General features: G+C 38.5%; 1 protein-coding gene across 28 annotated transcripts in view; it reads right to left on the reverse strand.

The window, feature by feature from the left end:
• ASPH (aspartate beta-hydroxylase) overlaps window positions 1-14391 on the reverse strand; it is a 228804-nt gene that overhangs the window by 40116 nt on the left and 174297 nt on the right. For all 28 annotated transcript variants that reach the window (XR_013527858.1, XR_013527857.1, XR_013527856.1 and 25 more), the window contains one exon: window positions 11837-11974. Coding sequence is in view for 20 of the 28 variants with exons in the window: in XM_078352518.1 (XP_078208644.1) it covers window positions 11837-11974 (138 nt within the window). In the remaining 8 variants the exon portion in view is untranslated. The remainder of the gene's footprint in view (window positions 1-11836; window positions 11975-14391) is intronic.

Raw genomic sequence — 14391 nt, forward strand, 5'->3', positions numbered from 1 at the left:
TAGCAACCTCCACCTCCACCTGATTCTCCTGTCTCAGCCTCATAAGTAGCTGGGATTACAGGCATATGCCACCATGCCCGGATAATTTTTTTGTATTTTTAGTAGAGATGGGCTTTCACCGTGTTAGCCAGGCTGATCTTGATCTCCTGACCTCGTGATCTGCCCACCTCAGCCTCTCAAAGTACCCGGATCACAGGCACAAGTCACCATGCTGGCCAACAGGTGACATTTCTTATTGTGGATATAAAAGTCAGTGAAGTGGGAAACACAAAAGCTATTTATTCTAAGCTTTCTATACCAAGGGAGTCAGCCACTGTCACTCATGTTTTGGTAGACATTCTAAAGGCAGGCAGACGAGTAGGAAAGCTATATAAGAAGAGACGCCTTCAGGCACTCTCTGAGTGGGGGCTGTAGGCCTGAGGAAGCTGGAGGTGGCTAACTAGAAGCAGGACATCCTATGAGATTAGAGGACAGTGCATATTTGGCTTCCTCTGGTTGGTCTTAAGTTGGAACCGTGGACAAAATTCAGGGAATCTATTAGTTATTAATCAAATCCTGGCTATATGGGGCTATTGTGATTGTTACAGAAGTGATTATGTAGCTTCCTGGATTGTGACTAGAGACAGAATTCTGGCTTCCTGCAAGTCTGACTTAGAGCAGGCTGGTTTCCCAGGCTGTTTATTGTAGATAAGCGATGGGTTTCCTGGGCAGGTTACTGCAGGTTGTGGGTCAAAGTTCTATTGTTACATAAAGTCTGGCTGCTGTCTGTGAATTGTCTCTCAGTATCCTTGCTGAAGGAAATGGGTAACATAAGCCACCTAGCACTGGGGCAACAGGAAAGTCTTGGAGAACTGTATTTTGCTCATTTTAGAGAGTGAGTGAGAAAGGACTGCTTCTCCTGAGAGGAAGGAGAAAAGATAGTCCAGGTTGCCAGGATAAACAACCAGACTGAGGGCTTCAAGGACTCAGATGGCAGGGGAGACCCATATTCCTCATACATTTGGTCAGACAGGCAGGGAAGCCCGTCTGTCCTATCGGTCAGAGAAGGTAAAGGGAAGATGGGGAGCTCTCTTCATGTCCCACATACCTGCTAGGAATGGTACACTGAGGGACCTCCTGAATGAGTGATGCTAGAGTAGCAGCCCCACAGTCCCTAATTTCAGGCAGCTGAAACTTTCTGTGGACATAAGCAACAAATTGCTTGATAAAGAGATAAACTGCCTATAATGTGTATGTGCATATGCACACTTTTCCTAAGAGACAGGGTCTTGATCTGTTACCCAGGCTGGAGCACAGTGGCACAATCATAATTCACTCCACTTTCAAACTCCTGGGCTCAAGTGATCCTCCTGCCTCAGCATCCCGAGTAGTTGAGACTACAAGAACACACCACCATGTCTGGCAAATTTTTTTTTTTGGTAGCAATGGGGTCTTGCTACATTGCCTAGGCTAGTTCTAGCGATCCTCCTGCCTCAGCCTCCCAAAGTGCATATGCACATTTGAGACATCTATCTGTGTAGCATATTGAGACAAATCATGACCTACTGAATTAAACATTTTAGAACCCCAAATGGAGTACCAATCTACAGGCATAGTTTGCAATTATTCTGAAATATCAAACACTGTGCTGTGTGAGTTCCCAAAGAGGGTCAGAGATAAAGCCAATTTGTAGGTCTTTTTTTTTCCACATTGACACATAATGAAAACTCACTGATTTTGCTTTCAGGAACAACAACAAAAAAAACCTCTTTGTATGAAATAACTCAAAGAATATAAAACACTGTGTTCTTTTGTTCTACTGCCATAATTCACCATAGGCCACCCTGTTGCCTCAGTTGTCTGGACTCTTGTTAAGGGCTCACATGATGGAGGGTTTCATTTTGTTGTGTGTTTTGAGCCTTACAAATCCTCATGGGAGAAGAGGAGCTGAGGTAATTGTTTTGAATTTAGGGATAAAAAAAACAGGCTCACATGGGTAATAGGACTTGCCTGAAGTGCCAGAGCTGACAGCAAAATGAATCTGTTTCTAATTACAGATCCCTTTTAAAAAGTTCACCTTTAAATCATGTCATTATCAAACTACACACACCAACTTTTGTTTTGTCGTCATCTTCGGCGAAAGTGTCATTGGAACCCGAAGAGTTTAGTTTGATGTAGAAAGATAAGACCAAGCTATTATGTTCATCTTAAGAAATTGCTTTCAGTACTTCTTGATATTATATTTCCTTTTACATAATAGTTAATGATATAAACTATTAATCCTCTTAATTTACAGCTTAATTCCACTATCAATCTGACATTTTTGCTTCTTTCTCAAACTATTTCATTTCAAAAGCAGTCCAGTGAAAACATTCAAATATTTAATTACAAAGAAAGAAATGTTGAACCACTAATTTAGTGCTAAGTCTTATTTTTGCCTAGGAAAAGTCATGCATACACAGTGGATTTCTTAATTAATAAAAGAAATACAGTCCAAAGGAAAGTGACAGAGTGCTATTCTAATCAATCAGTCCAATGCACTATGTCAGACCACTGGCAAAGTATTACTGGGCACTATTCCAATTGCAATAAAACTACAGTATGAGGAAAGGCAAACTTATCTTGATGCTGTTTGTTTATACCCAAGAAACTGCTCTGAAAAACTGAGAAAGAATGCAAGAGCTTTCCGTTTCTTCAGTGATGAATGCAGAGTTAGGTAGCAGGACAAACAAATACAAAAGATATATTTTAGGCCAGGTGTGGAGGCTCATGCCTATAATCCCAAAACTTTAGTGGGCCAAGGCAAGAGGATCACCTGAGGTCAGGAGTTTGAGATCAGCCTGGCCAACATGGCGAAACCCATCTCTACTAAAAATACAAGAATTAGCTGGGCGTGGTGGTGGGCACCTATAATCCTAGTCACTTGGGAGAGTAAGGAATGAGAATTACTTGAACCAGGAGGTGCAGCTTGCAGCGAGCCAAGATCACGCCACTGCACCCCAGCCCGAGCGACAGAGTGAAACTCTATCTCAAAAAAAAAAAAAAAAATATATGTGTGTGTGTGTGTGTGTGTGTGTGTGTATATATATTTTAATATATATATTAGCTTGCTGTGAGCTCTGACACTTTGAGCAAGTCTTTTTACCCATCTGAGCCTATATTATATTTATATACATATTATATATATTATATGCATATATTTATATGTATACACATATAAAATACATATATACATTTTAAATATATATTTGTACACATATTATATCTTATAAACATATGTATCTATATGTTATATATGCATATGCTACCAGTCGCAGTTATCTCTACAAGTCTGCAGCAACCTCAATTCTCGCCTCCTCAGAAGAAAGAATTCAACTTGGGGCCTAAGGCAGCAGGAGAGACTGAGGCAAGTTTTCAAGCAGGAGTGAAAGTTTATTAACAAGCTTTAGAGCCGTAAGGAAAAGAAGGACGGAAAGTACACTTGGAAGTGTGCCAAGCAGGCTGAGAGGCCAAAGGCCTGGCTCCACCTCCTGACTTGGGGTTATACTTCCAGGATATGGTCACTTCTCCCCACTGCTGAGATCTTACTGGGAAGCTGCTGATCAATTTCAGGTGTTTTCCATCTATTAGGAGACTCCCTTTCCCTGGTGCTGGCTATGACCAAGTGTTCCTTTCCAGAAAAGTTAACAACTGCCTGACGATCACGTGTTGGTCACCCATCACTGCCGGTGTGTGTGTGTGCGTGCGTGTGTGTGTGTGTGCGTGCGTGTGTGTGTGTGCGCGCGTGCGTGTGTGTCCCTCTCCTGCCCTGCTCATACCTGACTAGCTACCTACTGTAACAGTTTTCAGTTGCTATTGGTTGTTGTGTTTTCAATGTTACTATAATGTTTTCTATGAATGTGTGTTTACATCTAAATTAGTGTGGATCAAATAGTTGGATCAAATAGTTAATCCTGAAGAGGGAAGAGTAAAACTGTTAAGCTATGATGGCTATTCTCTAACGATAAGAGATCTTTTCTATTTTTACCACAGCAAAAATCAATCCAGTTTTGTTTCCGTTTTTATGTTAAATAATCCAAGGCACTTGGTGCTTTGATAGTTGTGATTTGAACAACAACCTACTCAATTTTAAGGAAAATAATCTGAAAAGAGAAAACTCTACTGGAATATTTTTCTCTAATGTTTTCATTGAGTTGAATAGCCTCTCCACACTCCTAGTACTAGAGCTAGGGCTGCCAAATTATATTTGCACAATGAGACATGACATTGTTTGGATGTGTGTCCCCATCCAAATCTCTTGTTCAATTGTAATCCTCAATGTTAGAGGTAGGGCCTGGAGGGAGGAGACTGGACCATGGGGTGGATTTCTTATGAACACTTCAGCACCATTACTCTTTATACTGTCCTCATGATAGTGAATGAGTTCTTGTGAGATCTGGTCGTTTACACATGTGCAACACCTCCCCCATCCCGGTTCTCATGCTCCTGCTCCTGCCATGTAAGCTTCCTGTGATTGGAAGCTTCCTGTGGGCTCCGCAGAAGCAGAAGCCACCATGCTTCCTATACAACCTGCAGAACCATGAGCCAATGAAATATTTTTTCTTTATAAATTACCCAGTTTCAGGTATTTCTTTATAGCAATGCAAGAATGGACTAATATAAGGGAGAACCATGACAATTCAACAAATGGGGAAAATACACATGATGCATTTTACGGAACACTGTCCCCTGCCTTCAAGAAAATGGCACTCTATGTCTCATTACAATATACAGTAAGAGTAAGTTGAATGAAAAGGCCAGGCACAGTGGCTCACACCTGTAAATCACAGCACTTTGGGAGACAGAGATCAGTGGATTGCTTGAGCTCTGGAGTTCTAAACCAGCCTGGGCATCATGGTGAAACCCCATCTGTATAATTTTGAAAATAAGAATTGAAAAAAAATAAAAAAGGGAAATGCGCTATCCATGGTAGTTAACAGTCACTCAAGGGCCAGACTCTGGGTAATTATTCTAAAAGTATTTTGGCCAAATGTTGCAGCTACCAGATCTAGAGGGTTTCCACTTTAAGATGTCAATACCTAGGTGATGCTCTATGACCCAAATAGTTCAATCTGTAATTTGAAAATTACAACAGAAGAATATCTTGATATTCAGGGTCTGTCAACTAAAAGATCAGTGAACTCTGGGATTCCTCACACAGCCAGCTCTCTCAATGTCACAGTCATTACTGTCAAGTGGTCATCTTGATGTCACTTTTTTTTTAAGTCATAAATTAACATTTCTACAAAATAAAGATAGTTCTCAAAGTACAATCACACAGCATGGAGTTGTAACCATGTGATGCCACACACACTGAGATTCTATACACTGAGGACCCCATGATAAACATTCTGGCCTTGCTTTTCTTCTTAAATAAAGCAGAGTTTAAGACAGGCAGGGCTGAAAGAAAAAAAGCCCAAGGAAATAAGAATTTTAATAAAATACTTGATATCAAAAAGGAGGAGGAGAAAAGATATATAAGCAGAAGTCAGTAACTTTGATGGCAGTAGTGGGGTGCTGGCAAGCAAACAGATTTTGAGGACAGGAGAACTTTTAGTTGATGATTCCTTATTTCATTCCTTTGTAGTCAGTGAACATGCTCTGTATGATTTCTGTGCTTTTAAACTTGTAGGGGCTTGTTTTATGGCTTAGGATATAGTCTGTCCTGGTTAATGTTCCACGTGCACCTGAATTGGATCACTTTTTAAAAATCTATTTTGTTAATCTCTACTTTTTGATTGGAGCATTTCATCTCCTTACATTTAATGTAACTGCTGATAAAGTCTGCCGTCTTGTCTTTCACTTTTAATGTCACTTCCTTTTTGTTGCTGTTGTTCCTGTTCTTCCACTACCGCCCTCCTTTACAACAGATGGATATTTACTAGTGTGCCATTTAATTACCTTGTTGTTAGTTTTACCCTACTTTATTAGTTATTTTCATAGTGGTTGCCCTGGGCACTATAATTAATACCTTTAATTAAAACAATCTCGTTCAATTTAATGCTAACATAATTTCAAGGGCATACAGAAATTTTGTTCCAACAAAATCCGTTCTGCTTTCTCCTTTGTGCTATTATTATTATACAAATTACATGTTTCTATAAGTCCATAAACACACATTTTACATTATTGCTTTATGCATTGTTTTTGACATTAGAAGAAAAAGCTAACAAAAATACATATACTATCTCTTTTATGTTTACTCATGTAGTTATTTATAGTGATATTTTTTCTTTCTCTTCATGTGAATTTGTATTACCATCTGGTGTCTTCTAATGTCAACCTGAAGAACTGCCTTTATTATTTATTGCAGAGCAAAAAATAATGTCTAGCATTAAATTACCCAGGTTTTTATTTGCCTAGAAATGTCTTCATTTTGCTAGATGTAAATTCTTGGTTGGCAGTCTTTTCCTTCCAGTATTTGAATGTCATCCATTGCCTTCTCTCCTCTATGGTTTCTGATGACAAGTTGGCTGTTCATCTTAAAAGAAAGGTTCCTTTTATGCAATAAGTCCTCTTTCTGTGTGCTTTCAAGAATCTCATTTTGTATGATTGTAAATTTGAGATTAGAATTTTAAAAAGTGAAATAAAAATGAAAATAAACTTTAAAAAGGATCTCATTTTACCTTTGGATTTTGACAATTTGACTGTGATGTACCTAGGTATGTTTCTGAGTTTATCCTCCTTATAATTCATTGGGCTTCTCAAATGCATAGCTTAATGCTTTGTATCTAATTTGGGAGACTTTTGGCTATTATTTTTTCAAATAGTCCTTCTGCCACCTCTCTCTCCTCTCCTTCTGAGGATTCCATCACACATATGCTGGTACACTTGATGGTGCCTTATAGATTGTTTTCTTCATTCTTTTTTTTCTTCTGTTCCTCAGCATAAATCATCTTAAAGAAGCTACTTCTAAATTTGTTGATTATTTCTTTTATCAGCTTAAAGCTGGTGTTGGGCCCCTCTATTGAGTTTTTAACTTAATATATTGTATTTTATGACTCCAGATTATCTGTTTTTTTTCTAAATAATTTCTGTCTCTTCATTGGAATTCTCTATATGGTGAGACATCATCGTAATAATTTAAGTCTTTAGACATAGTTTTCTTTAGTTACTTAAATACACTGATGATAGCTGATTTGAAGCCTTTGTCTAGTAAGTTCAGCATCAGGGCTCCGTATGTATAGACCTTCCTCATTTTTTGTGTGTCAAATAATTTTTGTTGAAATTCAACATTTTTTAGATAATATAATGCGGCAATTCTGGAATTCAGTTCTGTCCCTCTCCTAAAGTTTGTTGTTATCCATTTTTGTTATCATTGTTGCTATTTGTTTGTTTACCGACGTTCTGGATTAATTTTGTAAAATCTCTACTGCCTGTAGCCTTACCTGTAGTTGCTCCAGGCACTTGTAATGTAAAAACAAACAAACAGAAACACCTGCCAATGACTGTTTTGACTAATAGCCTGGGAACAGAGCTTTTCTTACAAGTGAGGGCAAATAACAACAATGTCCTGAGAATGTGGCTTTCCAGGTAGCAAGAGAGAGGTTTAGAAGAGTGACAGTGCTCTGGGTATGGAATAGTGAGATACTAAAAACCTGACATGGATCCACTAGTTCCTGGAAAGCTGTGGATTTCACAGCTCCAGGGTTGTGAGGCTGCCAATTTTCAGACCACCCTGGAGCTGGGAAGAATAGCTGGATGCAGTTGAAGTTACTATCCCACCAACCCTGCTATTCTTATTGAGGTTCAGCAGTTTTTTCTTTAATAAATATTGCACTAATTATTGTATATCTTTGTTAATATACAGAGTTCTAAAGAAGTTGATTTGAACAATTTTTCTCAGTGCTTTTGTGGAGGGGTAGATTTATGAAGACATTCCCTCTGCCATTCTGATGTTCTGCCTCATTACCCAATGTTTTATAAGCAATTAAATGCTTGAGGTTTCATCGGCAACTGAGAACATTCAAAATATTCTTCGCTCTTAAGCAGTACCAATTTCAAGAAAAAGAATGCCTTTGTCCCTTGCTCCTAAAATAGCAGGTAGAGAGAGTTTTCTTTCTCTCTAGGTCTTCCTCTCCTGGTACAGTGCAGTAAGGGAGAATTTTCCTCACAAGAAAAACCAAGGATACCAATTGTTGCAACTTCTTGTTCTTTTTTTTGCCCCCCTGAGTAGGAGTCTCACCCCGTCATCTAGGCTAGAGTGCAACGGCACAATCTTGGCTTACTGCAACCTCCGCCTCCTGGGTTCAAGCAATTCTCCTGCCTCAGCCTCCCAAGTAGCTGAGATTACAGGCAGGCACCATCACATCCAGCTAATTTTTTGTATCTTTAGTAGAGATGGGGTTTCAGCAGGCTGGCCAGGCTGGTCTTGAACTCCTGACCTCGTGACCCACCCATCTCAGCCTCCTAAGGGATGGGATTACAGGCATGAGCCACCGTGCCCAGCCTGTTGCAACTTCTTATACGTCAGAAATGCTTAGTAGTGAGATTTCTATATGCCTGGGGCTTGTAACACATATATGAAAAAACTAGAGGAAAGAACGCTTATAGAAGGTCATACGATGAACCTAATTTTTGAGAACCCATCAAATATTAGAGACATGGTCCCTGTCATCTTAGAACACACAGTCTCAGAGAACTAAGAGACTTTAGAATATAGTGGGCTATATAAAAAGAAAGTATAAAGTGCTTTTGGCTTTATGCAAAGGACTGATACTCCTAGAAGAAGTGACAATTTATGTAACATCTGAAGGATAAATAGGAATTCGCTGTGAAGAATACAGAAGGAAAGGAGAAAGGTAAAAGAAGGAGTTCTTCAGGAAAGAGGGCTACCATATGGGAAGGTCTGGTGGGTGGAGGACTTTTGGCTGGAATGGTAAAAGGCAGTGGTAAGAGATAAAGGCAGGCTAAAGCTGGCTCACTGACTGCTGGTCTGAACGTGTATGCCTTCCAAATTCATATGTTGAAATCTAACCACTAATGTGATGGTGCTAGGAAGTGGGGCCTTTGGAAGGTGATTTAGGTCACATTATTGTCTTTATAAAAAAAGCCTCAGAGAGCTGCCTTCTCTCTTCCATCATGTGAAGGCACAGCAAGAAAGCACCATATACAAACCAGGAAACAGGCCTTCACCAGACACTGTATCTGCCAACACCTTGGTCTTGGACTTCCCCAAATAAATTTCTATTGTTTATAAGCCACAGAGTTTATGGAATTTTGTTACAGCAGCCCAAATGGACTAAGACACTGACCAAAATGGCAAAGCTGGAAAGGGATATTAACCAACGGGTTACGTGGTGAGTTAATTTTCACACTCAGTGTTTTAATAGAGCTGGAGATAGACTAGAAAGCGTCAGACATCCATTTGGGGAGCATAGCTTTGGTAGAATTTTTCATAGCAGTTAAACCACAGTGGAGAAGATTTCTTAGAGACTGAACAGCAAGAAAAAAAGAACAGAGAGCAAAGAACAATGTTTGGGTCCATGTCAGCCCATAGTGGACGCCTTCACAACATCAATCATGCTGCTTTCTTCTTAACAAAACCCTGACTTTGAGCATCAACCTTCCTCCAGGTAAACCATTCATTTGATGTAGAGGAAACTAGCCCTTTCCTGGCTCGAGGGGTTCATCTGTTGGTTTGAGAATAATCTCATAGCCCTCTGCCAGTAATTCATCCAGAGTGGAAATTTGGCTTAAATCGGCTCAATAAGACTGAAAGGAAAGATTACTGGTCCTTGGATGATGGAGAGGCACACTCTCTCTCCTCCTGGAAGTTGGCTGCTTCAGCCTGTTGCCAGCCACCTGGTGTTTCAGACTCTCTTATAGCTGTGAGTGCCCATGAGACATGGTTCTCACCAATAGAAGAGGGTCTGCCAGGAGGTTTCCAGAAGGCCATTTAAGGCTGGGGTGGTGGCTCAGAAATGTCATTCTTTCCTCCTCTCTTCCAGTGGCTGCTGGTGGCCATCCTGCAGTCAGCTAGCACAAGGACAAAGTTGACCACGGAGGAAGTGCAGAGCCAAGAACATCTTCCCTTGATTATACCACCCCTGAAGTCTGCCCTACTCTCAGGCTTCCAGCTATGTTGTTGTTTGAATTGCATTTCTGTGTCGTGAATGTGAAAGGATCCCAAAAGGTACAGGAGAGAAATAAACCCACAAAGACATGATGAAAACAAATGGGATAGTAAAGCAGAATCAGAAGAGTTCAATGGGATCCAGTCTGAGGGAGGGTGGAATTTGACAAAAAACACAACAAACAACCCGACGGTGCTAAATGTAGCAGCCCTACCAAGGAAGATGCTGTTCCTGTGCTATTTCTAATCTGGATATGGAACATTCAAAAATCAATCTGCATTAACTGTCACCATACCACGGCTCCCTGGGCGGTAAAATATTCAAAGCCTAACCGATGGCAGCCTACTTTACAGTTGGATTATGAGGATTGTAAAGTGTGGCATACAGAATAAACACAGTCAAGTAAGACATAATCTAAGTACATGAAAACTTCTCTTTTCCCCAAGAAGACAAAATTAATCAATGAAGTCTTGTAAGTCTTAGAGATGCAGTTCATTTTAGATGTTACTTAAAGAAAAAATTATGGAAAATTTAAACATATCCCTGAAGGAAAAAAGAACAGTATGACAAACCTCCATGCAACCATCACCCAGACTCCAGCATGATCAATTATTCTGGCACTCTTGCTCTTCCTTCCTGCTTCTTGCACATGTAAAATCAATTGTTTCAACATCAGAATATATTTTCTTACTTAAACCATATATAAATGGCAATTAGAGTCTGAGGTCAAAATCCTGAAGCCCATCTAACCTGTAAGATGCATGAAGTTTTTACATTTTGAGTGAAAACAACATGATTAAAACTATGAGTTATTTAACTGTGAGCCCCATTTTATGACTGTGTCTAAGAAGAAGGGGCTTACCAAGACCAGCCCCTACCAAAGTCCCCAAGTAGAGAGTGTTAAAGCTCAGGTTTAACTTACTAACATAAAACCTTCCCATTTTTTTTAGCTATTAAGTTAGAATCAGTTATTTTCCCTAAATGCCATGGCATTTTATGCCATAGCATTTTCTAAAAATATTTATAACTGCATTTTCTCTCAATAGCAGCAGGGCCAGTGGTTTTCAAAGTGTGGCCCAAGGATATCTGAGAGGTCCCTAGACCCTTTGAGGGGGTCTGCAAGATCAAAACTACTTTCTTAATAATACAAAGACATTATATGTTCTTTTCATTCTTTTCTGGGCACACAATAGAGTTTTCCAGAAGCTACATGAGGTATGACATCACAGCACTGATAGGTATATGTATGAAGTATATGTGAGGATTTTCCTGTTGTCTATTAATCCAGACTCTAAAAAGATTTGTAAAAATACAAAACAAATTCCAGTCTTCTTATTACATTTTCTGTTTAGAAAAGATATTTTTTTTCAAAGTTATTTATACTGATGAGATTATTTTTAAATAATTCATAATATAGATACAATTTCTTTCACTTTTAATGTCTAATGATTACACTGGTAGAGATAAACCACATACCTTGGGATAGTCAATTTTTAAGAGTATAAGAGGTTCCTAAGGCCAAAAAGATTGAGAACTCCTAAACTCTGCACAAATTCCCTTCATCACCTAAATGAAACTTTTGGTTAATGAGATGACAATGTTTTTTTCCATTATATTTTGCAAGTGTCACTAGAAATAAAATCTCTCTCTTCCTTGACATTCCTTTTTATGATAAACATTCTCTGATTTTGAGTAGGAAATTGACAAAGATCTGGTAAGGGTGATGTCTAAGTTTTTCTTACCTTTACTAAGTCGGTGTAGCCCGTTTCTTTTGGGGTCCACCAAGGCTGTGCTTTCAGTCCGTTCACATTGTAGAGGGAGCGCTGCCAGACAGATGCAAAGTGTCCTCTCTTGTGCCCAAGCTCATACCACTTATATGCCTGAAGGAACAGAAAGAATGTGCTCCAAAATGTTCCCTTAACAGAGCATTTGTATTAATTTTAAAATTGAAGGCATTAAAAATAAGGTATTATTTTGATACATTTAAATAAAGAGCTTGCTGCTAGGTTCCCAAATCTGTTAAAATCTAGTAAAAATATTATTATTTCATTGGGTTTCTGATTATGACCTATTTATGTAATAAACGTGTACATTTTCTTTTCCCTCTTCGGCTGCAGTCTCTATGGATAGTGAATTCATGCCCTACACATTCTGGTCTCCCTCAGAGTGTCCAGCTGGGAGTCTAGCACTTATTTGTTGAATGCATAAATAAGACACCAAAGGGGACTATATTAATATCTTAGCTTTCATTTCTATTTTATGTTTCTTTAAAAAAAAGATTATGATTTTAATAATTCCTTCAAAGATATTTGCATTTACTGAATCGGAACGCTAAAATAAAGAACAGCTTCTTTTCATATGTACTTTCTATGTCCTCATTTAAGAAGGTCAACCCAAGGCGACAGAGTGCAAACCTTCCTTTAAATTAAGTAGACAGAAGGGGAAGATTAATCTCAGTAGGCAATAAATATAGTGATAGCCCATATTATATTTTAAAAATAAATATCTATTATAATTTTTGCTCATAATAAATATATATTTTGCCATAAGGGACACCATGTGTGGCTTTAGGCTAGCTGTAACATGATACTACTTGCCTCCAAAACTAGCCTTTTCAGGGACAGCTGGCTACGGAGTATGATGCTCTTTATGGCTCCTTTAAATGATGTCCTCACCATATGCTCTCCAAGGAGCCCGGCCCAGTGCTTCCTGCACCATGCATGCTCCATTGTCTGTGGAATGGAAGGCTTTCTAATGGTGCACATGGTGCACTTTTTTGTTTGCTTGTTTTGAGACTAAGCTTCGCTCTTTTTTCTCAGGCTGGAGTGCAATGGTGCAATCTCGGCTCACTGCAACCTCCACCTCCCAGGTTTAAGAAATTCTCCTGCCTCAGCCTCCAGAGTAGCTGGGATTATAGGCATGTGTCACCACACCTGGCTAATGGTTTTGTATTTTTAGGAGAGACAGGGTTCCTCCGTGTTGGTCAGGCTGGTCTCAAACTCCCAATCTCAGGTGATCTGCCTGCCTCAGCCTCCCAAAGTGCTGGGATTACAGGCACAAGCCACTGCACCTGGCTGCTAATGGTGCACTTAATATTATCCCCTCCATTATTACAAACCTGATCTAATGATTACTTTTACAGAGAGAGTTCAAATGTATTTTTGATTAATAAAATTAAGCACTTAATAGTAAAATAGTAACTTGAATATCATCTTTGTAAATAACCAGATACACTTTAGATGTTAACTTTTCAAATGTTAACTTTTCAAATTTTCCTTCATCAGAAAAATGAAGGGGAATAGCAATACCACCTCATATTTTTAGTAACACTTTACACTGACTGCTTTCCTTAAATGTGCTATCTCATTTGATCTTTCCAATAACCCCAAATATTTCCATTTTACAAATGTTGAAACTGAGTTCTATGAAGGCTAAATCTTTTGAATTAGCATCTGGAGCTCCTGGCAACATATTCTATTCTCCTATTTTTATCATGTAGCAAAAACTTAAAAATGATTTTTTAATTATCTTTTTTATTAATATCTGAAATTAAGAATGCATATACATCATTCTTAAATGTTTTCCTTACAATACATGTAAGTTGTAGCCAGAATTCCTTTAAAAACCAGAAAGTTAAAATGGCTAATTGTTATTTAATTTAAAAAAATAGCATGTACCTTTGAAATTAATTTGATTATTGCGATTATTTTGGTCCAACTTAAATTTAGAATTTTATTTCCTATATTTTACAGTGCAAAAGTGAACAACAATATTAAGGACAACAGATTGTGTTTTTCAAAAATCTGATAGTCCATTTTTGAGTAATCATAATTCATTTTAAGGATTAAGTGTACTGCCAGGATAGTGAGAAAAAAAAGTTACTGTAGAGAAATAAAATCAGCAAACATTATAGATCTAGTACAAGTCTTAGATTTTAGTCCTGGCCTTTAGCACTCAACGTGCTAGATGCTTGAACAAGTTACTTACAATAGCATGTTTAAACTATCTACAGGGTCTTTTCTGACACTTGAATTCAGTAATACTGCCTCAGGTAGGACTCTTAACTGCTCATTCTCCAGCCATTTAAATTTTAGGAGAAACAAAATTGTGTAAGTAATATAGCAGAAATTTTTTAAAAATCACCTTTAATTATATTTGACACAGGAGACAGATGAATTCAGCTAGATTGCTATTTTTATTTATTTATTTTTTTTGAGATAGAGTCTCTCTCTGTTGCCTAGGATGGAGTGCAGTGGCATGATCTTGGCTCACCACAACCTCCGCCTCCTGGGTTGAA

Source organism: Callithrix jacchus, chromosome 16 (genome assembly GCF_049354715.1).
Source record: "Callithrix jacchus isolate 240 chromosome 16, calJac240_pri, whole genome shotgun sequence".
NCBI lineage: Eukaryota > Metazoa > Chordata > Mammalia > Primates > Cebidae > Callithrix > Callithrix jacchus.